At 44.4% G+C, this 25,594-nt stretch overlaps 1 protein-coding gene and 1 long non-coding RNA gene across 2 annotated transcripts; both read left to right on the top strand.

The window, feature by feature from the left end:
• Positions 1-5,014: 5,014 nt before the first annotated feature.
• LOC115184126 (uncharacterized) lies at positions 5,015-6,351 on the top strand. The gene is made up of 3 exons (XR_003874197.1): positions 5,015-5,094; positions 5,397-5,505; positions 5,593-6,351. It is a non-coding gene; the product is annotated as an uncharacterized LOC115184126 (long non-coding RNA).
• Positions 6,352-7,840: 1,489 nt separating this feature from the next.
• On the top strand, positions 7,841-24,542 carry LOC115184122 (vacuolar protein sorting-associated protein 8 homolog). The gene is made up of 11 exons (XM_029745111.1): positions 7,841-8,040; positions 8,426-8,494; positions 8,679-8,809; positions 9,479-9,575; positions 10,379-10,411; positions 10,999-11,053; positions 11,252-11,257; positions 13,793-14,004; positions 14,099-14,166; positions 21,603-21,756; positions 24,501-24,542. The coding sequence occupies exons 1-11, from the start codon at positions 7,969-7,971 to the stop codon at positions 24,540-24,542; spliced, it is 939 nt and encodes a 312-aa protein (XP_029600971.1). The 5' UTR covers positions 7,841-7,968.
• Positions 24,543-25,594: the final 1,052 nt, after the last annotated feature.

Below are 25,594 nucleotides of genomic sequence, written 5' to 3'. Positions count from 1 at the left end.
ACACACACACACACACACACACACACACACACACACACACACACACACACACACACACCCACACCCACACCCACACCCACACCCACAACCCCACACACCACATCCAGATACAAGAAGAGTGAGCTGAATTCTCTCCATTTCCTCTCTCTTCAACATGCGTCTGAAGAGACAAGTGAGCCAGTCTGAGTGAGAGTGGCCCAAATGACACCCTAATTCCCTACATAGTGCACTACTTTTGACCAGAGCCCTATGAGCTATAAAAGGAAAAGGTGCCATTTGGGATGCAATCAGAGGAGTGGGCCACTCACTGCTGCAGTTTCCCCCAGGCCCAGGGAAATATGTCACACTGTTGTAGGACTTCCACTAGCATTAACCCCCAAACAATTTACACTGTTGTAGGACTTCCACTAGCATTAACCCCTAAACAATTTACACTGTTGTAGGACTTCCACTAGCATTAACCCCCAAACAATTTACACTGTTGTAGGACTTCCACTAGCATTAACCCCCAAACAATTTACACTGTTGTAGGACTTCCACTAGCATTAACCCCTAAACAATTTACACTGTTGTAGGACTTCCACTAGCATTAACCCCTAAACAATTTACACTGTTGTAGGACTTCCACTAGCATTAACCCCCAAACAATTTACACTGTTGTAGGACTTCCACTAGCATTAACCCCCAAACAATTTACACTGTTGTAGGACTTCCACTAGCATTAACCCCTAAACAATTTACACTGTTGTAGGACTTCCCCTAGCATTAACCCCCAAACAATTTACACTGTTGTAGGACTTCCACTAGCATTAACCCCCAAACAATTTACACTGTTGTAGGACTTCCACTAGCATTAACCCCTAAACAATTTACACTGTTGTAGGACTTCCACTAGCATTAACCCCCAAACAATTTACACTGTTGTAGGACTTCCACTAGCATTAACCCCTAAACAATTTACACTGTTGTAGGACTTCCCCTAGCATTAACCCCCAAACAATTTACACTGTTGTAGGACTTCCACTAGCATTAACCCCCAAACAATTTACACTGTTGAAGGACTTCCACTAGCATTAACCCCCAAACAATTTACACTGTTGTAGGACTTCCACTAGCATTAACCCCTAAACAATTTACACTGTTGTAGGACTTCCACTAGCATTAACCCCCAAACAATTTACACTGTTGTAGGACTTCCACTAGCATTAACCCCCAAACAATTTACACTGTTGTAGGACTTCCACTAGCATTAACCCCCAAACAATTTACACTGTTGTAGGACTTCCACTAGCATTAACCCCCAAACAATTTACACTGTTGTAGGACTTCCCACCACCACTAGCATTAACCCCCAAACAATTTACACTGTTGTAGGACTTCCACTAGCATTAACCCCCAAACAATTTACACTGTTGTAGGACTTCCACTAGCATTAACCCCCAAACAATTTATACTGTTGTAGGACTTCCACCACCACTAGCATTAACCCCCAAACAATTTACACTGTTGTAGGACTTCCACTAGCATTAACCCCCAAACAATTTACACTGTTGTAGGACTTCCCCTAGCATTAACCCCCAAACAATTTACACTGTTGAAGAAACTTCTCTTAATCACCCGTGTTCTCTCATCTCTCTCTCTCACTCTCTCTTTGTTTCTCTTTCTCTCTCTCTGTCTCGATTTCTCTCTCTTCTCTCTCTCTCTTCTCTCTCACTCTCTCTCTCACTGTCTCTCTCTTTCTCTCTGTCTCGATTTCTCTCTCATCTCTCTCTTTCTCTCTCTTCTCTCTCACTCTCTCAACTATGCAGAGCAATTATGATTCTTTATCAATACTGTATGTTTGACACTGCTTGCAATGGCCAGTGAGGTGTGAGGCTCATGGCCTTTATTGTTAATGTTATCTGTCATATGACATAAGTCATTGTCACATCACACAATCTGACCTCAGGGTGTAGGCTACTGTCAGTGTGACATCCTGCTCTGTGATGGAATGTGAGTGTCCCTCACCTACTGGAATGTAGCCTGTCAGTATCTCTATCTTTATGATAATAAAAACAAGGACTTTTAAAGGGGAAATCTGTGATTGGTACCTACATTTTTAGACTTGTAAATTAATTCTATATTATATACCCATTGACTTTTAATTGAGCGTAGTTCAACTGTCCTACCCCATCGGAGCCCAAAATATAAGCTTGTTTTACTCCATTGTTTGTAAACAATGTAATTTTTTATCAATGTCTGACTAATGTGTCATCTCACTTTCTCTCTCTGAGCTGTCTGTGGTGCTGAATGCTGAATCTCTCTCTCTCCCCCACTGATGCGTGGTTTATGTGTATATTTCTGAGGATGCTGTGGTACAATTGGGGCTTTAGAGAAAGAAACACATCACATTCTCAAGGAAAGTTATCTTAAAAAGGGGATTATCTCATATTTCCTGTAGATCCCCAGCTAAAACACACACACACACACACACACACACACACACACACACACACACACACACACACACACACACACACACACACACACACACACACACACACACACACACACACACACACACACACACACACACACACACACACACCCCCACACACCACATCCAGATACAAGAAGAGTGAGCTGAATTCTCTCCATTTCCTCTCTCTTCAACATGTGTCTGAAGAGACAAGTGAGCCAGTCTGAGTGAGCGTGGCCCAAATGACACCCTAATTCCCTACATAGTGCACTACTTTTGACCAGAGCCCTATGAGCTATATAAGGAAAAGGTGCCATTTGGGATGCAATCAGAGGAGTGGCCCACTCACTGCTGCAGTTTCCCCCAGGCCCAGGGAAATATGTCACACTGTTGTAGGACTTCCACTAGCATTAACCCCCAAACAATTTACACTGTTGTAGGACTTCCACTAGCATTAACCCCCAAACAATTTACACTGTTGTAGGACTTCCACTAGCATTAACCCCTAAACAATTTACACTGTTGTAGGACTTCCACTAGCATTAACCCCCAAACAATTTACACTGTTGTAGGACTTCCACTAGCATTAACCCCCAAACAATTTACACTGTTGTAGGACTTCCACTAGCATTAACCCCTAAACAATTTACACTGTTGTAGGACTTCCACTAGCATTAACCCCCAAACAATTTACACTGTTGTAGGACTTCCACTAGCATTAACCCCCAACAATTTACACTGTTGTAGGACTTCCACTAGCATTAACCCCTAAACAATTTACACTGTTGTAGGACTTCCACTAGCATTAACCCCCAAACAATTTACACTGTTGTAGGACTTCCACTAGCATTAACCCCCAAACAATTTACACTGTTGTAGGACTTCCACTAGCATTAACCCCCAAACAATTTACACTGTTGTAGGACTTCCACTAGCATTAACCCCCAAACAATTTACACTGTTGTAGGACTTCCACTAGCATTAACCCCCAAACAATTTACACTGTTGTAGGACTTCCACTAGCATTAACCCCCAAACAATTTACACTGTTGTAGGACTTCCACTAGCATTAACTCCCAAACAATTTACACTGTTGTAGGACTTCCACTAGCATTAACCCCCAAACAATTTACACTGTTGTAGGACTTCCACCACCACTAGCATTAACCCCCAAACAATTTACACTGTTGTAGGACTTCCACTAGCATTAACCCCCAAACAATTTACACTGTTGTAGGACTTCCCCTTGCATTAACCCCCAAACAATTTACACTGTTGAAGAAACTTCTCTTAATCACCCGTGTTCTCTCATCTCACTCTCTCTTTGTTTCTCTTTCTCTCTCTCTCTGTCTCGATTTCTCTCTCTAATCTCTCTCTCTCTTCTCTCTCACTCTCTGTCTCACTGTCTCTCTCTTTCTCTCTGTCTCGATTTCTCTCTCATCTCTCTCTTTCTCTCTCTTCTCTCTCACTCTCTCAACTATGCAGAGCAATTATGATTCTTTATCAATACTGAAAGTTTGACACTGCTTGCAATGGCCAGTGAGGTGTGAAGGTCATGGCCTTCATTGTTAATGTTATCTGTCATATGACATAAGTCATTGTTACATCACACAATCTGACCTCAGGGTGTAGGCTACACACACACACACACACACACACACACACACACACACACACACACACACACACACACACACACACACACACTGTCCATCCTCTCAGTAAAGCTTACACTGCTAGAGGGACTGCTGTTTTCTGTCTGATGTCTTGTCTTACAGTGGGGATTAAGTCTAGAGAAGTGACAGGCTGGCAGGCACAATATCCTAGATTACCCAGACTATACTGTACTGTACTTAGAGGCCTATGTGAAGGAAATTGATGCAGTATAAGACAACAGTAGTACAGTAGCATTTTGCCTGTGTGTGTGTGTGCGTGTGTGTGTGCCTGCCTCTGTGTGTGAGTGCATCTGTGCGTGTGTGCACACAGCACTCGTCTGTATGACCCCTACATAAGCCCCTCTCCGTGCTGGGAACTAAGAGATGAATCAGGCCCCTGAGGAATTCCATCTCTGCCAATTAGTGTGGCTGGTATCACAGCGCCTAGCATGAAACACTAGCTTGCAGCCAGGGCCTAATGACCAGGGTTGGTAGAAAAAGAGCACATGAATGATACAGTGATCAGGCCTCTTCACTTGTGAAAAGCATTGTAATTGTTTATGTAGTAAAACCATAATTACAGTACTAAGTTTTCCTCTTCTCCTTTTCCTTGAGGCAACTGAATATGAGCTTAGGCTAGAGCAAATAAATATTGGATAACTCTTCAGTTAGTTAAAAAACTGTTTCACTTGCTCTCCCCTATATATCTACCACAAGCCTGTAGGTGTACCATCTCGACATTCCTCATGCATATTATAAAGTAACTCAACGAATAGTTGTAAAGTAGGCTAGCTAATATTAGGAAAAAGACACATGCTCTCTACAGAATTCCTAGGCGCTTGGCTTGCAACGATTTAATGTAACACGTGGCAAACGTTGATGACGATGTTACCATGGTTACCAAGAATTTCCGACTGGACCAGTGATCCTCCCGTTCAAATAAAAGCCATATAGTTTGCCAACGTCCTACTAACAATTTTGGTAAGTTGAAGTAACGCTTTCACGAAGGAATTTTATGATAATGAAAGTTCCCTAAGTAAACACACTTCGTCATGGCTCAATTATTGCAACTTGACAGTAGTAGCTAACAGGCTAGCTAAAGCTAGCTGGCTAGCTAGCTGGGGTCCTCTGTCCAGTTTGTTCATTGGCACTGACAGTGGCACTTGACTTTGTTATGATGGAAACTATTATTCGTTTTCTGGATGGAAATGATAAAGAAATACTGTTTATTCAAAGATTACATGTCCGTGCAACTATATCTTCTTATTTCTGAATGAATACAGATAAAGTGGATCTGAAATGGACATCAATGATGTAGTAGTCCAGAAGCTTCACACATAGTTTAGGAGAACTGTGTTCTTCTCTATCAGAGTAATAGCTGGTGATCAAGAGGTAAGTTTCATTTATGTTTTACAGAATGGTATCTTCCACATTGCTATGGTTATTAGAGAATTGACATTGACCTCAATGACCGTACAGGTGAATGAAGACACTGGAGCCAAGATGGCAGCCATGGCAAGAAACATCTCCAAGGACTGGTCCTACCTCTATGAGAGGCTCTTCTCCAAGCTGTCCGATGAAGGCTTCCACGACATGTGGAGCATTGGTGGCTTTCTCGTAGTATTCATCTTCTGCACCATCGTCATCACCCTGACTCTAGCTGTCATATTCAGCTGGTGCTGTGGCTGGTGCTTCGAACAGCCGACCCTGGGGTCCAGCAAGATCAGCGTTCTGCTCTCACCACCAGAACTGTCCAGACAGAAGTCGATGCAGACACAGACACACAGTTTATCGAAACAGAGCCTGTCCAGACAGATATACACCTCAAGGTCTGTGATGGATCCAAAGCATCCCATAGAGTCAGTTCGGAATCCTGAGTCTGTGCCCGATGTGCAAAAGACTGAGAAAAGCAGCAAGAACAAGAAGCATAAAGCTGGATCTGTGAAAGTAAAGCGTAAAATCCAGCCTGCATCCAGGATTGTGAGGAACAGAGATGTACCAGTATAGCTTCGGCCTACCAGACCAAATCTGCTTTTGTATCTATGTGTCTGACTGACCTCTGTGACAGCCTCATTAGATGTTTCAAGTAAAGCCTTTCAATTTCAAGTTTTATGAGTCATCTGTACAGGATACACATGGTATACACCGTCCAATGAAACGCTTACTTGCATTTTTGGTTTCCCTACCAAAACGATTTTCGGGAAATCAGTGTTTTGGAAATACGTAAGGTTAGGCTTATATGTAGTTGTTGTAGACATTTAGAGTCAAACACAACATTATTAGCAGGGGCCTGTCATTGATTTGCGCAAAATACACATTTAAATGTAAAGGAGTCTCCGCACACTCAGGATCAATGCACAACTTTCTATTTATTTAGGCTGAGCATTCGGTCGTCAGACCTTCATCAGTGCACAAGACACAGGCATCAACAACCAGGGTTGTGTAGGTTACTTTCTACATGTAATCTATTACAGTTACAGTTACCTGTCCAACACTGTAATTAGTCATGTAACTTTTGGATTACCCAAACTCAGTAATGTAATCTGATTACTTTCAGATACGTTTGGATTCATTTCACCATTAGAAGAAGACTAAAAATATCCATCAAACGCATTTGGTGTGTCATCATAGTGGTCTCTGATTGGTGGTCATCATTTGGTGTGTCATCATAGTGGTCTCTGATTGGTGGTCTTCATTTGGTGTGTCATCATAGTGGTCTCTGATTGGTGGTCTTCATTTGGTGTGTCATCATAGTGGTCTCTGATTGGTGGTCTTCATTTGGTGTGTCATCATAGTGGTCTCTGATTGGTGGTCTTCATTTGGTGTGTCATCATAGTGGTCTCTGATTGGTGGTCTTCATTTGGTGTGTCATCATAGTGTTCTCTGATTGGTGGTCTTCATTTGGTGTGTCATCATAGTGGTCTCTGACTTGCCAGACTCACTCAGGTGGAGCAAACTTAAACTTGCTCCTTTTTTCAATGCTGAATTTAATGACCTTGAGAAAACAGTATCTGTAATCTCATTACAATATTTTAGCTGGTTACGTAACTGGTTACAGTTGCAGTTTTTTTGTAATCAGTTACTCCCCAACTCTGTCAACAACAATGAGTATGTCATTACTTTGCTGTCTACTTCTAAACCTTTCAAGATGATAAGATGTTTTTTATCTAGGAAAATCTTGTTCAAACCACAGACTTTTATTTGGGATCACAATCAAAAGATTGGTGTCACTCATCACTTTCGCCTGTATTTCTGAAATAGGACACAAGGAGGCAGCATTTAGCTACTCTTGATCATTTCAACACCATGTTGCAGTTAGTAGGCCGAAGTAGCCTGTGTTTTGGACTCCCCCTGCTGGTTAAAAGCTACAATTACATTTCACAGAATCTTCATCGCGCCACCGCACATCAACCTGTTCCAAAAAGCCAATATTCCTAAATGGTTTCAGATTCGGAGTGCTGGTGGAGGATCCGTTTAGACCTGATCCTAGATCAGAGATTCTGAATACTGCCCGAGGACTCCTGGAATACCAGAGAGAGTGAAACATATCTGGGAAATAGAGAGGGGAAGCTAGCTGGCAATACTGAACTCATTCATTTCACTCTAAAAGAGTGTGAAGTATTATACAAAATCCACACTTTTTGTTGGTATTTTTCGCTCAAGACAAAATGTTTCCGAACCTTGCCAAACGTTCCGAACACTGAATACACCCCTTCAGTCGTGACGTAGCACGTGACACACCGTTCTTCCGGTACAACAAGGAAGAGTGGAATCGGAGAGATGATACCGCTAGCTAGCTAATAATGTAGCTATTGTTTCGTTGTGTATCTACATGAATATATTTGACCTGTTACAATGTCAGGTTCACCAGATACACGCAGTTTGGTTTCTGCCTCATCCCAGCTCAATTTAATGGAAATAGATGCGGTGAGTGGGACTGTCGCTTATGGCTGTTTCTCAACAGTTTCTGGTTTTCTTGATAGACTTGGTGGAGGTGGTAGCGATTAGATAGCTAAACCTAGCATTTTTTGTGGGGGGGGGAATAGATGCACTAAATATGAGAGTTTGTTTGTGCAATTAAAGCTGTAGCTAGCATTAGTATTATTTTGCTGGTTGTCAAATGTATAGCTTGCTAGTGGGTTACTTTGTTGTCCTTTAGCCTAGCACTGCCATGTCTCTGCTATACGTTTAATATCCCATTAAAGATCGCTAGAACCATAGACTTAGGTAGAATAGTAATATAATGAGATGTCTGGCGAGATAGACTTCATTGTGCTGAACACATATTGCATACCTTCTCTATTCTCCTCAGATCGATGATAAAGAGTTTGACATTCCCCAAGTTGACACCCCGCCTACCCTGGAGAGCATCCTGAATGAGGTAGCTCTCATCTTTCAGTAACTACACCTATTCTGTTTCACATGCTGCAGGAATCTGACAGCTTCTAGCTCCCTGACTTGTTACAGAACAACACAATGTTCTGTAAGGAAGTCAACACAGCGGGGTAGCCAGCCCTGCATCATATCTGGGCTAACAGTTGTGATTCTGCCGTCTCCTGTTTCAGCCTGAGGATGAGGAGGAGCCCTTCATCTTGGAAGACACGTGTCTGCTGAACACAGAGAACATCGATGCCCACTCCTGTGAGACCTCCTCATTGGCCAGCTCCGACAGCGGAGACCGCACACACCTCAAACGGTAGCCAACACACACACACACACACACACACACACACACACACACACACACACACACACACACACACACACACACACACACACACACACACACACTCAGCTATGTCTTACTATACTTGTGAGGACTTTTTGGGAACCAACAATTGATTCCCATTGAAAATATAATTTTCCCTAAGCCTAACCTTATACCTAAGCCTAACCTTATACCTAAGCCTAACCTTATACCTAAGCCTAACCTTATACCTAAGCTTAAAATAGCCTTTTTACAAGTGAGGACCGGCAAAATGTCCTCACTTCTCTGAATTTTAGTTGGTTTACTATTATTGTGAGGACTTCTGGTGCTCACAAGTATGGTAAAATGTGTGTACACACACACACACACACACACACACACACACACACACACACACACACACACACAGTTTTGTATTGCTATCCTTGTGGGGACCAAATAATTGATTCCCAATCCAAAATCCTGTTTTCCCTAACACTAAATGTAACCTTAACCTAACTCCTAATGGGCATGTTGTGAGACCTTCTGTGATGTGCTGTATTCAGCAGGTTACATTATGCATTACGGGTACAGTTCACTCTGACATTTGTCGTCACAACTGAGATTCAAACCTAACTGTGTGTGTGTGTGTGTGTGTGTGTGTGTGTGTGTGTGTAGGAAGAGGAAGACAGTGGAGCTCAGCACTACAGTCCATGGCTCTGTGCTCCGACACAGCATCCTGAAAGGCATCTCTGCTCAGATAGTCTCAGCCGCTGTGAGTAACACACACACACAACACCACACACAACACACACAATACAACACACACAACCAACACAATACAATACAACACCACACACACACCACACACACAACACCACACAACACCACATACACAACCAACACCACATACACAACCAACACCACATACACAACCAACACCACACACACAACCAACACCACACACACAACCAACACCACACACACACCCAACACCACACACACCCAACACCACACACCACAACACAACACACACACCACACACACCACACAACACACACACACCACAACAACACACACACACAACCAACACCACACACACAACCAACACCACACACACAACCAACACCACACACACAACCAACACCACACACACCCAACACCACACACACCAACACCACACACACACACACCACACACAACCAACACCACACACACAACCAACACCACACACACAACCAACACCACACACACAACCAACACCACACACACAACCAACACCACACACACAACACCACACACACAACCAACACCACACACAACCACACCACACACAACCAACACCACACCAACCACACCACACACAACCAACACCACACACACAACCAACACCACACACAACCAACACCACACACAACCAACACCACACACAACCAACACCACACACACAACCAACACCACACACAACCAACACCACACACAACCAACACCACACACAACCAACACCACAAACACAGCTTTCAGTTGTACATTTTTCATGCATCACTGAAATGTACTTTTTCCTTCCTTGTTCTTCAGGACAAAGTAGATGCTGGACTGCCAACTGCAGTAGTAAGTATCATTATCACATACTATACTGCAGTGCTGCTTTCACCCTTTCTAGACTGTTCTCTAGTTAAATATATTCTCTCTGTTTCTAGACTGGTCCTGTTCTCTCTGTTTCTAGACTGGTCCTGTTCTCTCTGTTTCTAGACTGGTCCTGTTCTCTCTGTTTCTAGACTGGTCCTGTTCTCTCTGTTTCTAGACTGGTCCTGTTCTCTCTGTTTCTAGACTGGTCCTGTTCTCTCTGTTTCTAGACTGGTCCTGTTCTCTCTGTTTCTAGACTGGTCCTGTTCTCTCTGTTTCTAGACTGGTCCTGTTCTCTAGTTAAATATCTTCTCTGTTTCTAGACTGGTCCTGTTCTCTCTGTTTCTAGACTGGTCCTGTTCTCTCTGTTTCTAGACTGGTCCTGTTCTCTCTGTTTCTAGACTGGTCCTGTTCTCTCTGTTTCTAGACTGGTCCTGTTCTCTCTGTTTCTAGACTGGTCCTGTTCTCTCTGTTTCTAGACTGGTCCTGTTCTCTCTGTTTCTAGACTGGTCCTGTTCTCTCTGTTTCTAGACTGGTCCTGTTCTCTGGTTAAATATCTTCTCTGTTTCTAGACTGTGTCTGGTGTGATCGTAGTGGGAACGTCTCATGGCCTGGCTCTAGTGTTTGGTAAGTCCTTAACATATCAGTGATTAGTACTACAGTCATATAGTCATTGACATGATCCAGTGCAATGCATGGTTAAGGACAAGGTAGTCACTAACTAACTAAGTTGAGGTTGTGTGAACTATGAATTCAACTGAAGATTGTTATATATTTAGTTAGTTCTTTTCTCTCTGTCTGTCTGGGCTAACTCTGAATGGACAGGAAAAGGTACATTCCGCCAATAGCTCTCTCTGTCTCTCTCTCTCTCTCTGTCTCTCTCTCTCTGTTTCTCTCTCTGTCTCTCTCTCTCTGTCTGTCTGTCTCTGTTTCTCTCTCTCTCTGTTTCTCTCTCTGTCTCTCTCTCTCTGTCTCTCTGTACAGTCATATTGTAAACATTGTGCTCTCTGTACTAGAGGTCGACCGATTAATCGGAATGGCCGATTAATTAGGGCCGATTTCAAGTTTTCATAACAATCAGTAATCGGTATTTTTGGACACCGATTTAAAAAAAAAAAAAATATTTATTATATATTTTTTTACACTTTTATTTAACTAGGCAAGTCAGATTAAGAACACATTCTTATTTTCAATGATGGCCTAGGAACGGGGGTTAACTGCCTTGTTCAGGGGCAGAACAACAGATTTTTACCTTGTCACCTCGGGATTCGTTTTTGCAACCTTCCGGTTACTAGTCCAACGCTCTAACCACCTGCCTTACATTGCACTCCATGAGGAGCCTGTTACGCGAGGGCAGCAAGAAGCCAAGGTATGTTGCTAGCTAGCATTAAACTTGCATTAATCTTAACATAATCACTAGTTAACTACACATGATGATGATATTCCTAGTTTAACTAGCTTGTCCTGCATTGCATATAATCGATGCGGTGCCTGTTAATTTCTCATTGAATCACAGCCTACTTCGACAAACGGGTGATGATTAAACAAGCGCATTTGCGAAAATAGCACAATCGTTGCACCAATGTACCTAACCATAAACATCAATGCCTTTCTTTAAAATCAATACACAAGTATATATTTTTAAACCTGCATATTTAGTTGATATTGCCTGCTAACATGAATTTCTTATAACTAGGGGAGTTGTGTCACTTCTCTAGCGTTCCGTACAAGCAGTCAGGGTATATGCAGCAGTTTGGGCCGCCTGGCTCGTTGCAAACTGTGTGAAGTCCATTTAATCCTAACAAAGGCTATAATTAATTTGCCAGAATTGTACATAATTATGACATACCATTGAAGGTTGTGCAATGTAACAGGAATATTTAGACTTAGGGATGCCACCTGTTAGATAAAATACGGAACGGTTCCGTATTTCACTGAAAGAAAAAACGTTTCGTTTTCGAAATGATAGTTCCCAGATTCGACCATATTAATGACCTAAGGCTCGTATTTCTGTGTGTTTATTATATTATAATTAAGTCTATGATTTGATAGAGCAGTCTGACTGAGCGGTGGTAGGCACCAGCAGGCTCGTAAGCATTCATTCAAACAGCACTTTCGTGCGTTTGCCAGCAGCTCTTCGCTGTGCTTCAAGCATTGCGCTGTTTATGACTTCAAGCCTATCAATTCCCGAGATTAGGCTGGTGTAACCAATGTGAAATGGCTAGCTAGTTAGCCGGGTGCGCGCTAATAGCGTTTCAAACGTCACTCGCTCTGAGACTTGGAGTAGTTGTTCCCCTTGCTCTGCATGGGTAACGCTGCTTCGAGGGTGGCTGTTGTTGATGTGTTCCTGGTTCGAGCCCAGGTAGGAGCGAGGAGAGGGACGGAAGCTATACTGTTACACTGGCAATACTAAAGTGCCTATAAGAACATCCAATAGTCAAAGGTATATGAAATACAAATTGTATAGAGAGAAATAGTCCTATAATTCCTATAATAACTACAACCTAAAACTTCTTACCTGGGAATATTGAAGACTCGTTAAAAGGCTTTCATATGTTCTCATGTTCTGAGCAAGGAACTTAAACATTAGCTTTTTTACATGGCACATATTGCACTTTTACTTTCTTCTCCAATACTTTGTTTTTGCATTATTTAAACCAAATTGAACGTTTCTTTATTTATTTGAGGCTAAATTGATAGTATTTATGTATTATATTAAGTTAAAATAAGTGTTCATTCAGTAATGTTGTAATTGTCATTATTACAAATAAATAAAGAAAAAAATCGGCCGATTAATCGGCATCGGCTTTTTTTGGCCCTCCAATAATCAGTATCGGCGTTGAAAAATCATAATCGGTCGACCTCAACTCTGTACAGTAATTTTGTAGACATTGGTCTCTCTGTCTCTCTGTACAGTCATATTGTAGACATTGATCTCAACATCAGCATGTTAACATATTGTCTGCACATGCTATTTAATTTCTGGTTTTTGAATAAGGTTGTTTGTCTGTGTGTCATTCATCCGGCTGGTTCAGACATGTGTTGTTGTAATTAGTGTGGTTGTCATTCATCCGGCTGGTTCAGACATGTGTTGTTGTATTTAGTGTGGTTGTCATTCATCCGGCTGGTTCAGACACGTGTTGTATTTAGTGTGGTTGTCATTCACTACTGTGTGGAGCGTGTTTTTGGTTTGATTTATGCTGTAAGCAGAAAATGTGTTTTGACAAATCTCCATATGTTTTCTAAAGACTGACTGTCCCAGTGTCACTGCTGTTGTTCTATGACAGTACAAGAGTTAAGAGTGGCCTCTCCCATAGTGCTTGGCTCCACAGTGTGTTGCCTGATGGGTAATGCGGTTTATTTCAGATCTGAACCAGGCTCTCCGTTTGTGCTTGGGAAGCACGGCGACAGGGGCGGAGTATGGAGCTGTCTCCGCCCTCAGCATCAACCACCACTGCACCCGCCTGCTCTGTGGCTTCGCCAAGGGACATATCACCATGTGGGATCTGGCCAATGGGAAGCTTCTGCGAAGCATTACGGACGCTCACCCACCCGGCACCGCCGTCTTACATGTCAAGGTAGTCTGGCAGTAAAAGTCAACTTGAATTGAAATGTGTCTTCTGCTCAGATGGTCTCTATTGAGCTCCTCTGTTGTCCCTCTCTCTCTCTCAGTTCACTGATGACCCTACGCTGGCAGTGTGCAACGACAGTGGTGGCTCTGTGTTTGAGCTGGCTTTCAGGTAATACTCATTTGTCTCCTCAGAGATTGTGTGTGTGTGAAGCTACCTGCAGTGACCTGCAGGGGGCAGTATTGCTCTGCACACAGTAGGAGTGATGTGCTGGTTGACTGCAGTCCCTGCGGACACTGTGGGCGGGTGGGTTCAGGGCCATGAAGTATTGTGTGGATGAAGGGCGGGTGGGTGGCGTGCGGGTTGAATAAAGGGAAAACATTGCATCAAAAAATCCATAAATGTATTACTAGTTTGCATATCTATAGGCTACATACAGTTTTTTCTTTCATTGTGTTTATCTGGCATTAGTGTGTAAGCCTAACTGTTAGGGCCAAATAGAGTACAACAACATGGAGGTTTTATCTACAACTGCACTCTGGTGAACATGGTGTAGGTGGATATTTAAACCAATGGGTCCAAATTGAGGCAAACATGACGTTCTGTAGCCTGTTGCAGTCCACAAAAGACATAAAGGACAGAACGTCAAAATAAAGAACAATATTACACAGTAGCAACCAAACGGCTACCAAATACAAAACACATCAACACTATAACAGTCCCAGTCTATAGCAGGCCCAGTCTATAACAGACTATAACAGGCCCAGTCTATAACAGACTATAACAGGCCCAGTCTATAACAGGCTATAACAGTCCCAGTCTATAACAGACTATAACAGTCCCAGTCTATAACAGACTATAACAGTCCCAGTCTATAACAGACTATAGCAGGCCCAGTCTATAACAGACTATAGCAGTCCCAGTCTATAACAGACTATAACAGTCCCAGTCTATAACAGACTATAACAGTCCAAGTCTATAACAGACTATAACAGGCACAGTCTATAACAGGCACAGTCTATAACAGACTATAACAGGCACAGTCTATAACAGACTATAACAGGCCCAGACTATAACAGGCCCAGACTATAACAGGCCCAGTCTATAACAGGCCCAGTCTATAACAGGCCCAGTCTATAACAGGCCCAGTCTATAACAGGCCCAGTCTATAACAGGCCCAGTCTATAACAGACTATAACAGTCCCAGTCTATAACAGACCATAACAGGCCCAGTCTATAACAGGCCCAGTCTATAACAGACTATAACAGGCGCAGTCTATAACAGACTATAACAGGCCCAGTCTATAACAGTCTATAGCAGGCCCAGTCTATAGCAGGCCCAGTCTATAACAGGCCCAGTCTATAACAGGCCCAGTCTATAACAGACTATAACAGTCCCAGTCTATAACAGGCCCAGTCTATAACAGACTATAGCAGGCCCAGTCTATAACAGGCCCAGTCTATAACAGACTATAACAGACTATAACAGTCCCAGTCTATAACAGACTATAGCAGGCCCAGTCTATAACAGACTATAGCAGGCCCAGTCTATAACAGACTATAACAGGCCCAGTCTATAACAGACTATAACAGTCCCAGTCTATAACAGACTATAACAGGCACAGTCTATAACAGGCACAGTCTATAACAGACTATAACAGGCACAGTCTATAACAGACTATAACAGGCCCAGACTATAACAGGCCCAGACTATAACAGGCCCAGTCTATAACAGGCCCAGTCTATAACAGGCCCAGTCTATAACAGGCCCAGTCTATAACAGGCCCAGTCTATAACAGGCTATAACAGTCCCAGTCTATAACAGACCATAACAGGCCCAGTCTATAACAGGCCCAGTCTATAACAGACTATAACAGGCGCAGTCTATAACAGACTATAACAGGCCCAGTCTATAACAGGCTATAACAGGCCCAGTCTATAACAGACTATAACAGACCCAGTCTATAACAGACTATAGCAGGCCCAGTCTATAACAGACTATAACAGGCCCAGTCTATAACAGGCCCAGTCTATAACAGACTATAACAGGCCCAGTCTATAACAGACTATAACAGTCCCAGTCTATAACAGACTATAACAGTCCCAGTCTATAACAGACTATAACAGGCCCAGTCTATAACAGACTATAACAGGCCCAGTCTATAACAGACTATAACAGGCCCAGTCTATAACAGACTATAACAGGCCCAGTCTATAACAGACTATAACAGTCCCAGTCTATAACAGACTATAACAGGCTCAGTCTATAACAGACTATAACAGGCCCAGTCTATAACAGACTATAACAGGCCCAGTCTATAACAGACGATAGCAGGCCCAGTCTATAACAGACTATAGCAGGCCCAGTCTATAACAGACTATAACAGGCCCAGTCTATAACAGACTATAACAGTCCCAGTCTATAACAGACTATAACAGGCACAGTCTATAACAGGCACAGTCTATAACAGACTATAACAGGCACAGTCTATAACAGACTATAACAGGCCCAGACTATAACAGGCCCAGTCTATAACAGGCCCAGTCTATAACAGGCCCAGTCTATAACAGGCCCAGTCTATAACAGGCCCAGTCTATAACAGGCTATAACAGTCCCAGTCTATAACAGACCATAACAGCCCAGTCTATAACAGGCCCAGTCTATAACAGACTATAACAGGCGCAGTCTATAACAGACTATAACAGGCCCAGTCTATAACAGGCTATAACAGGCCCAGTCTATAACAGACTATAACAGACCCAGTCTATAACAGACTATAGCAGGCCCAGTCTATAACAGACTATAACAGGCCCAGTCTATAACAGACTATAACAGGCCCAGTCTATAACAGACTATAACAGGCCCAGTCTATAACAGACTATAACAGTCCCCAGTCTATAACAGACTATAACAGGCTCAGTCTAACAGACTATAACAGGCCCAGTCTATAACAGACTATAACAGGCCCAGTCTATAACAGACTATAACAGGCCCAGTCTATAACAGACTATAACAGTCCCCGTCTATAACAGACTATAAACAGGCTCAGTCTATAACGACTATACAGGCCCAGTCTATAACGGACTATAAAGGCCCCAGTCTATAACGGACTATAAACAGGCCCAGGTCTATAACGGACTATAACAGGCCCAGTCTATAACGGACTATAACAGGCCCAGTCTATAACGGACTATAACAGGCCCAGTCTATAACGGACTATAACAGGCCCAGTCTTAACAGACTATAACCATGCCCAGTCTATAACAGACTATAAACAGGCCAGTCTATAACGGACTATAACAGGCCCAGTCTATAACGGACTATAACAGGCCCAGTCTATAACGGACTATACAGGCCCAGTCCTATAACGGACTATAACAGGCCCAGTCTATAACGGACTATAACAGGCCCAGTCTATAACGGACTATAACAGGCCCAGTCTATAACGGACTATAACAGGCCCAGTCATAAACGGACTATAACAGGCCCAGTCTATAACGGACTATAACAGGCCCAGTCTATAACGGACTATAACAGGCCCAGTCTATAACGGACTATAACAGGCCCAGTCTATAACGGACTATAACAGGCCCAGTCTATAACGGACTATAGCAGGCCCAGTCTATAACGGACTATAGCAGGCCCAGTCTATAAGACTATAACAGGCCCAGTCTATAACGGACTATAACAGGCCCAGTCTATAACGGACTATAGCAGGCCCTCTATAACGGACTATAGCAGGCCCAGACTATAACGGACTATAGCAGGCCCAGACTATAGCAGGCCCAGACTATAGCAGGCCCAGACTATAGCAGGCCCAGACTATAGCAGGCCCAGACTATAGCAGGCCCAGACTATAAGACTATAACAGGCCCAGTCTATAAGACTATAACAGGCCCAGTCTATAAGACTATAACAGGCCCAGTCTATAAGACTATAACAGGCCCAGTCTATAAGACTATAACAGGCCCAGTCTATAAGACTATAACAGGCCCAGTCTATAAGACTATAACAGGCCCAGTCTATAAGACTATAACAGGCCCAGTCTATAAACGGACTATAGCAGGCCCAGTCCTATAACAGGACTATAACAGGGCCCAGTCTATAACAGACTATAGCAGGCCCAGACTATAGCAGGCCCAGACTATAACAGACTATTGCAGGCCCAGACTATAACAGACTATAGCAGGCCCAGACTATAGCAGGCCCAGACTATAGCAGGCCCAGACTATAACAGGCCCAGACTATAGCAGGCCCAGACTATAACAGACTATAACAGGCCCAGTCTATAAGACTATAACAGGCCCAGTCTACAAGACTATAACAGGCCCAGTCTATAACAGGCCCAGACTATAGCAGGCCCAGACTATAGCAGGCCCAGACTATTACAGACTATAGCAGCCCAGACTATAACAGGCCCAGACTATAGCAGGCCCAGACTATAACAGACTATAACAGGCCCAGTCTATAAGACTATAACAGGCCCAGTCTATAAGACTATAGCAGGCCCAGTCTATAAGACTATAACAGGCCCAGTCTATAAGACAATAACAGGCCCAGTCTATAAGACTATAACAGGCCCAGTCTATAAGACTATAACAGGCCCAGTCTATAACGGACTATAACAGGCCCAGTCTATAACGGACTATAACAGGCCCAGTCTATAACGGACTATAACAGGCCCAGACTATAACAGACTATAGCAGGCCCAGACTATAACAGACTATAGCAGGCCCAGACTATAGCAGGCCCAGACTATAGCAGGCCCAGACTATAGCAGGCCCAGACTATAACAGACTATAGCAGGCCCAGACTATAGCAGGCCCAGACTATAGCAGGCCCAGACTATAGCAGGCCCAGACTATAACAGACTATAACAGGCCCAGACTATAACGGACTATAGCAGGCCCAGTCTATAACAGGCCCAGACATGTAAATGTTTGTATTCTACTTGGTGAAGGTGGTTCAACGTGATGAAAGAGCAGTAGAGAGCTGCATCATCAGTCTACTGTTCAATAGGCCTAAATATTCACTAAATACATCAATGTTGAAGAAAACAGCATTAAATGTTCAAGATATAAAAGGGGAACTGTACAGCGGGTTAGGTTAGGGTTGGGTTAGGGTGGGGTTAGGGTGGGGTTAGGTTAGGGTTGGGTTAGGGTGGGGTGGGTTAGGGTGGGGTTGGGTTGGGTGGGGTGGGTTAGGGTGGGGTTGGGGTGGGGTTGGGTTAGGGTGGGGTTAGGGTGGGTTAGGGTGGGTTAGGGTGGGTTAGGGTTAGGGTGGGGTTAGGTTAGGGTTATGGTGCGGTTAGGTTAGGGTTAGGGTGGGGTTGAGTTAGGTTAGGGTCGAGTGGGGTTAGGGTTGGGTTAGGGTGGTGTTGGGTTAGGTTAGGTTGGGGTTAGGGTGGAGTTGGGTTAGGTTAGGGTCGGGTGGGGTTAGGGTCAGGTGGGGTTAGGGTCAGGTGGGGTGGGGTTAGGGTGCGTGGGGTTAGGTTAGGGTGGGGTTAGGTTAGGGTGGGGTTGGGTTAGGGTGGGGTTGGGGTTAGGTTGGGGTTAGGGTGGGGTGGGGTCGGGTGGGATTAGGGTGCGTGGGGTTAGGGTGCGTGGGGTTAGGGTGCGTGGGGTTAGGTTAGGTTGGGGTTAGGGTGGGGTGATGTTGGGTGGGATTAGGGTCGGGTGGGATTAGGGTCGGGTGGGATTAGGGTCGGGTGGGGTTAGGGTGGGGTTAGGTTAGGGTGCGTTAGGTTAGGGTGGGGTTAGGGTCGGGTCAGGTGGGTTTAGGGTCGGGTTAGGGTGGGGTTAGGGTGCGTGGGGTTAGGTTATGCTGGTGTTAGGGTTAGGGTGGGGTTAGGTTAGGGTGGGGTTAGGGGTGGGGTAAGGATCGGGTGGGGTGCGTGGGGTTAGGTTAGGGTGGGGTTAGGTTAGGGTGGTGTTAGGGTCGGGTGTGGCTGGTTGTGGACGGAATTCATCTCCCAGTGTCTGGTGGAAAGCAGACTGAACCAGTTTTTCCTCTGGGATGTTGTCTGTGTTTCACTCCATTACGTTTATTTGTTTATCCTGAACGATGACAAGCATACTCATAACATGATGCAGCCACCACTATGCTTTCAAAAATGGAGAGGAGTACTCAGTAATGTCTTGTCTTGTTGTTGCAGTATTACATTAGTGCCTTGTTTTAAACAGCATCCATGTTTTGGAATGTATTCTTTACAGGCTTCCTTTTCACTCATCTAGGTTATTATTGTGGAGCAACTACCATGTTGTCGACCCATCCTCAGTTTTCTCCTGTCACAGCCATTAAACTCTGTAACCGTGTTAAAGTCACCATTGGCCTCATAGTGAAATCCCTGAGCAGTTTCCTTCCTCTCCGGCAACTGAGTTAGGAGGGATGCCTGTATCTTTGTAGTGACACCATCCATAGTGTAATTAATAACTTCACCATGCTGAAAGGGATATTGAACGTCTGCTTTCCCCCCCCATCTACCAATGGGTGCTCTTCTTCTTTGTGAGGCATTGGAAAACCTCCCTGGTCTTTGTGGTTGAATCTGTGTTTGAAATTCTTTGCTCGACTGAAGGGACCTTACAGATAATTGTATGAGTTGGGTACAGAGATGAGGTACACACTATTATTGCACACAGAGTCCATGCAACTTATTATGGGACTGGTTAAGCACATTGTTACTCCAGTACATATTTAGGCTTGCCATAACAAAGGGGTTGATTACTTATTGAGTCAAGACATTTCAGCTTTTCATGTTAAATTAATTCGTAAGAATAAAACAAATATCCACTTTGACATTATGGGGTATTGTGGGTAGGCTAGTGACAAAAACATCTGAATGGAATCCATTTTAAATTCAGACTGTAACAACAGAATGTGGAGAAAGTCGAGGGGTGTGAATACTTTCTGAAGGCAGTGTGGTTGGTTTATTTTTGACCCTCACATTGTATTCCTATTAGTTATACATTCAAGCACCCCTGTCACTATCTGTAACCACAGTCTAACAGTACATTATTTTAATGAGGTATTACAGTGAGACAGGGATTGTGTGTGTAATGAGGTATTACAGGGAGACAGAATGACCCCTGCTCAGTTAGACATTATTATACAAAGCTGTCTCTCTTATTCAGGTCAGATTAATGGAAATGGGGGAGAAGTACTTTTTCGTTTTTCTGGCTTCTCTAAGTCTGTGTCCCAAATGGCACCCTATTCTCTATAAAGTGCACTACATCTGACCAGGGCCCATAGGGTACCATTTGGGACTAACAATTCTGCTCTGTACTGCATTTGTGTATGTCAGAATCTGAGGGCTTTAGGGGAAATAGGATATTCAATATTGTCATAATGAACCACAAACCTACTTTGTGACTGAAGTTATGTTTATTTTGTTAGTCTCTCTCTCCCCCTCTCTCTTCTTCCCCCCACCCTCCTCTCTCCCTCCTCTCTCTCCCCCTCCCCCCTCCTGTCTCTCTCTCTCTCTGCCTCTCTCCCCCCTCCTCTCTCTCTCTCTCTCTGCCTCTCTCCCCCCTCCTCTCTCTCTCTCTCTCTCGCGCTCTCTCCCCCCTCCCTCTCTCTCTCTCTCCTCTCTCTCTCTCTCTGCGTGTAGGAGGTTGATGGGGATGCGTACATGTGAGTCTCGTTGTCTGTTCAGTGGCTCTAAGGGGGAGGTGTGTAATGTGGAGCCTCTTCTTAGTGGCCCGGACCTGAAGGATCACCCCATCACACAGTACTCTCTACTGGCCATGGCCTCTCTTACTAAGGTAAACCCTATATCAGGTGTCCCCAACTGGCGCCAATTATTTAGCCCCACTAGTTTTCTGAGCAAAAAAAAATACAACTTATTTTATTAAAATGTTTTATTGTTGGAGATAAAACAAAAAAACTGTAAAAGCACCAGCAAATCAGCTCCAAATGATTTTAATTTGGGAAATCTGTTCCCTAGTATTCCCACGCATAATAGAGGGAGGGATACACTGGCCAGTTTATTAGGTACAACCACCCTGTTCACAAATGGTTTGCTCCTACAGACAGTGAGTCATGTGGCTTGCTGTATAAAGGCAGGCATCAAGGCATTCAGTTACTGTTGGATTGAACGTTAGAATGGTCAAAACGACCTAAGTGACTTGGAGCGTGGTAAGATCATCGGTTCCCCGGTCTCAGAAACGACAGCCTCCTGGGCTTTCACGCACGGACACTCTCTAGTGTTTACGGAGAATGGTGTGACAACAAAACATCCAGTCAGCGGAAGTCCTGTGAGCGAAAACAGCTCGTTGATGAGAGGTTGAAGGAGAATGGTAGAATCGTGTGAACTAACAGGCCTGGCCACAAACAAGCAAATAATGGCATCTGAACGGCATCTCGGAAGGCACAACTCATCGCTCCTTGTCACAGACGGGCTACTGCAGCAGACGACCACACCGGGTTCCACTCCTATCAGATAAACACCAGAAGAAGAGGCTTCAGTGGGAACGCCAGCACCAACACTGGACAATTAAGTAGTGGAGAAACAGCCTGGTCTGATGAATGTTTCGTCATGCGATGGCAGTCAGGATTTGGTATAAGCAGCCAAGGTGTGATCCTGCCTGGTGTCAACGGTAAAGGCTGGTGGCGGTGGTGTAATGGTGTGGGGAAGGTTTTTCCTGCCTGGATACCAATTGAGCACGTTCCATGTCCTGGACAATTCAGGCTGTTCTGGATGGGTTTACCTAATACACTGGCCAGGGAGTGTACCTGATCGTATACAACATGTAAGCAAGGTTTGAAATTATTATGTTAAGTCAAATATTATATCTGTTGGGCTTCTTGCGGTCAATTTGCAGTCTACAAATGATTTGTAATTCTGTTCCGGCCCCCTGACCGTCCGCTCCAGAAAAACTAGCCCTGCAGCTGAGTCTGGTTGATGATCCTGTCCTGTATACACTACACCCTACACACTCACCCTACACACTACAACACTAAACACTACACCTGTCCTATATACACTACACACTACACCCGGCCTATATACACTACACCCTACACACTACACACTACCACTACACCCTGTCCTATACACACTACACACTACACCCTACACACTACACACTACACCCTACACACTACACACTACACCCTACACACTACACACTACACCCTACACACTACACCCTACACACTACACACTACACCCTACACACTACACCCTACACACACTACACCCTACACACTACACCCTACACACACTACACACTACACACACTACACCCTACACACACTACACCCTACACACACTACACACTACACCCTACACCCTACAGTCCTGTTCTATACTGGGTGATACATGACATTCACACCCTACAGTCTGTTCTATACTGGGTGATACATGACATTCCACACCCTACAGTCTGTTCTATACTGGGTGACACATGACATTGACACCCTACAGTCTGTTCTATACTGGGTGACACATGACATTGACACCCTACAGTCTGTTCTATACTGGGTGGATACATGACATTCACACCCTACAGTCTGTTCTATACTGGGTGATACATGACATTGACACCCTACAGTCTGTTCTATAGTGGGTGATACATGACATTGACACCCTACAGTCTGTTCTATACTGGGTGATACATGACATTCACACCCTACAGTCTGTTCTATAGTGGGTGATACATGACATTGACACCCTACAGTCTGTTCTATACTGGGTGATACATGACATTCACACCCTACAGTTTGTTCTATACTGGGTGATACTGACATTCACACCCTACAGTCTGTTCTATACTGGGTGATACATGACATTTCACACCCTACAGTCTGTTCTATACTGGGTGATACATGACATTCACACCCTACAGTCTGTTCTATACTGGGTGATACATGACATTCACACCCTACAGTCTGTTCTATACTGGGTGGGTGGCTATAGTGGGTGATACATGACATTGACACCCTACAGTCTGTTCTATACTGGGTGGATACATGACATTCACACCCTACAGTCTGTTCTATACTGGGTGATACATGACATTGACACCCTACAGTCTGTTCTATACTGGGTGATACATGACATTCACACCCTACAGTCTGTTCTATACTGGGTGATACATGGCATTGACACCCTACAGTCTGTTCTATACTGGGTGATACATGACATTGACACCCTACAGTCTGTTCTATACTGGGTGATACATGACATTGACACCCTACAGTCTGTTCTATACTGGGTGATACATGACATTGACACCCTACAGTCTGTTCTATACTGGGTGATGCATGACATTGACACCATACAGTCTGTTCTATACTGGGTGATACATGACAGTGACACCCTACAGTCTGTTCTATACTGGGTGAATACATGACATTGACACCCTACAGTCTGTTCTATACTGGGTGATACATGACATTGACACCCTACAGTTAACAGTAACTATGTCATTGTTATTTTGTCTTTCTCTTCAATTCCACTGAGAATATTTGTCTGTTTTCAATCCAACCGATCTTGTTCATTCAGATTCTAGTGATCGGACTGAAGCCTTCTCTCAAGTGTGGATGACATTTCCTTTGGAAGGTACCTCCTCTCTCATCTAGGCCTTTCCCCCTCTCCCTCACAAACCCTTTCTCTGTCTCGCTATCCTCCTCTGACCTCTCTTCCCTCTCTCCTTCCCAGCCTCTCTGTGACCTCTTCCCTGTTGCTTGCTTTAATGGGATTTTGCCTCACTGTAGAACGGTGCTGGCTAAAGGCCCATAATGTTTTATAAACGCATCCCTAACCCTTTATTGAATGTCACATCATAACCATGCCTCGCTGCTAGGAACAGACAGGAGATTGGAGGCTGGGGACACAATAGACGCTGCCTGGCTAGGAACAGAACAGGAGATTGGAGGCTGGGGGGGGGGGACACAATAGACGCTGCCTGGCTAGGAACAGAACAGGAGATTGGAGGCTGGGGGGGGACAATAGACGCTGCCTGGCTAGGAACAGAACAGGAGATTTGGAGGCTGGGGTGGGGGACACAATGCCGCTGCCTGGCTAGGAACAGAACAGGAGATTGGAGGCTGGGGGGACAATAGATCTGCTGCCTGCTAGGAACAGAACAGGAGATTGGAGGCTGGGGGGACACAATAGACGCTGCCTGTGCTAGGAACAGAACAGAGATTGGAGGCTGGGGGGGGGACAATAGCACGCTGACCTGGCTAGGAACAGAACAGGAGCTTGGAGGCTGGGGGGACACAATAGACGCTGCCTGGCTAGGAACAGAACAGGAGATTGGAGGCTGGGGGGGGACACAATAGACGCTGCCTGGCTAGGAACAGAACAGGAGATTGGAAGGCTGGGGGGGGGGGACACAATCGGACGCTGCCTGGCTAGGAACAGAACAGGAGATTTGAGCTGGGGGGGGAACAATAGACGCTGCCTGGCTAGAACAGAACAGGAGATTGGAGGCTGGGGGGGGGGACAATAGGAAACGCTGCCATGGCTAGGAACAGAACAGGAAGATTGGAGGCTGGGGGGGACAATAGGCGCTGCCCTGGCTAGGAACAGAACAGGAGATTGGAGGCTGGGGGGACAATAGACGCTGCCTGGCTAGGAACAGAACAGGAAGA

The sequence above is a fragment of the Salmo trutta genome, unplaced genomic scaffold, assembly GCF_901001165.1.
Source record: "Salmo trutta unplaced genomic scaffold, fSalTru1.1, whole genome shotgun sequence".
NCBI classification, from domain to species: Eukaryota; Metazoa; Chordata; class Actinopteri; order Salmoniformes; family Salmonidae; genus Salmo; species Salmo trutta.
The sequence above is the reverse complement of the archived record's forward strand: the minus strand, read 5'-3'. Positions and strand labels throughout refer to the sequence as shown.

What these genes read in the sequence shown, in the direction of transcription:
- LOC115184122 (XM_029745111.1), top strand. Translation starts at nt 7,969, where the DNA reads ATGTCAGGTTCACCAGATACACGCAGTTTGGTTTCTGCCTCATCCCAG. An exon ending in CTCAGATAGTCTCAGCCGCT is followed by an intron (nt 9,576 to 10,378) that starts GTGAGTAACACA and finishes CTTGTTCTTCAG; the next exon opens with GACAAAGTAGATGCTGGACT. An exon ending in CTGGACTGCCAACTGCAGTA is followed by an intron (nt 10,412 to 10,998) that starts GTAAGTATCATT and finishes CTCTGTTTCTAG; the next exon opens with ACTGTGTCTGGTGTGATCGT.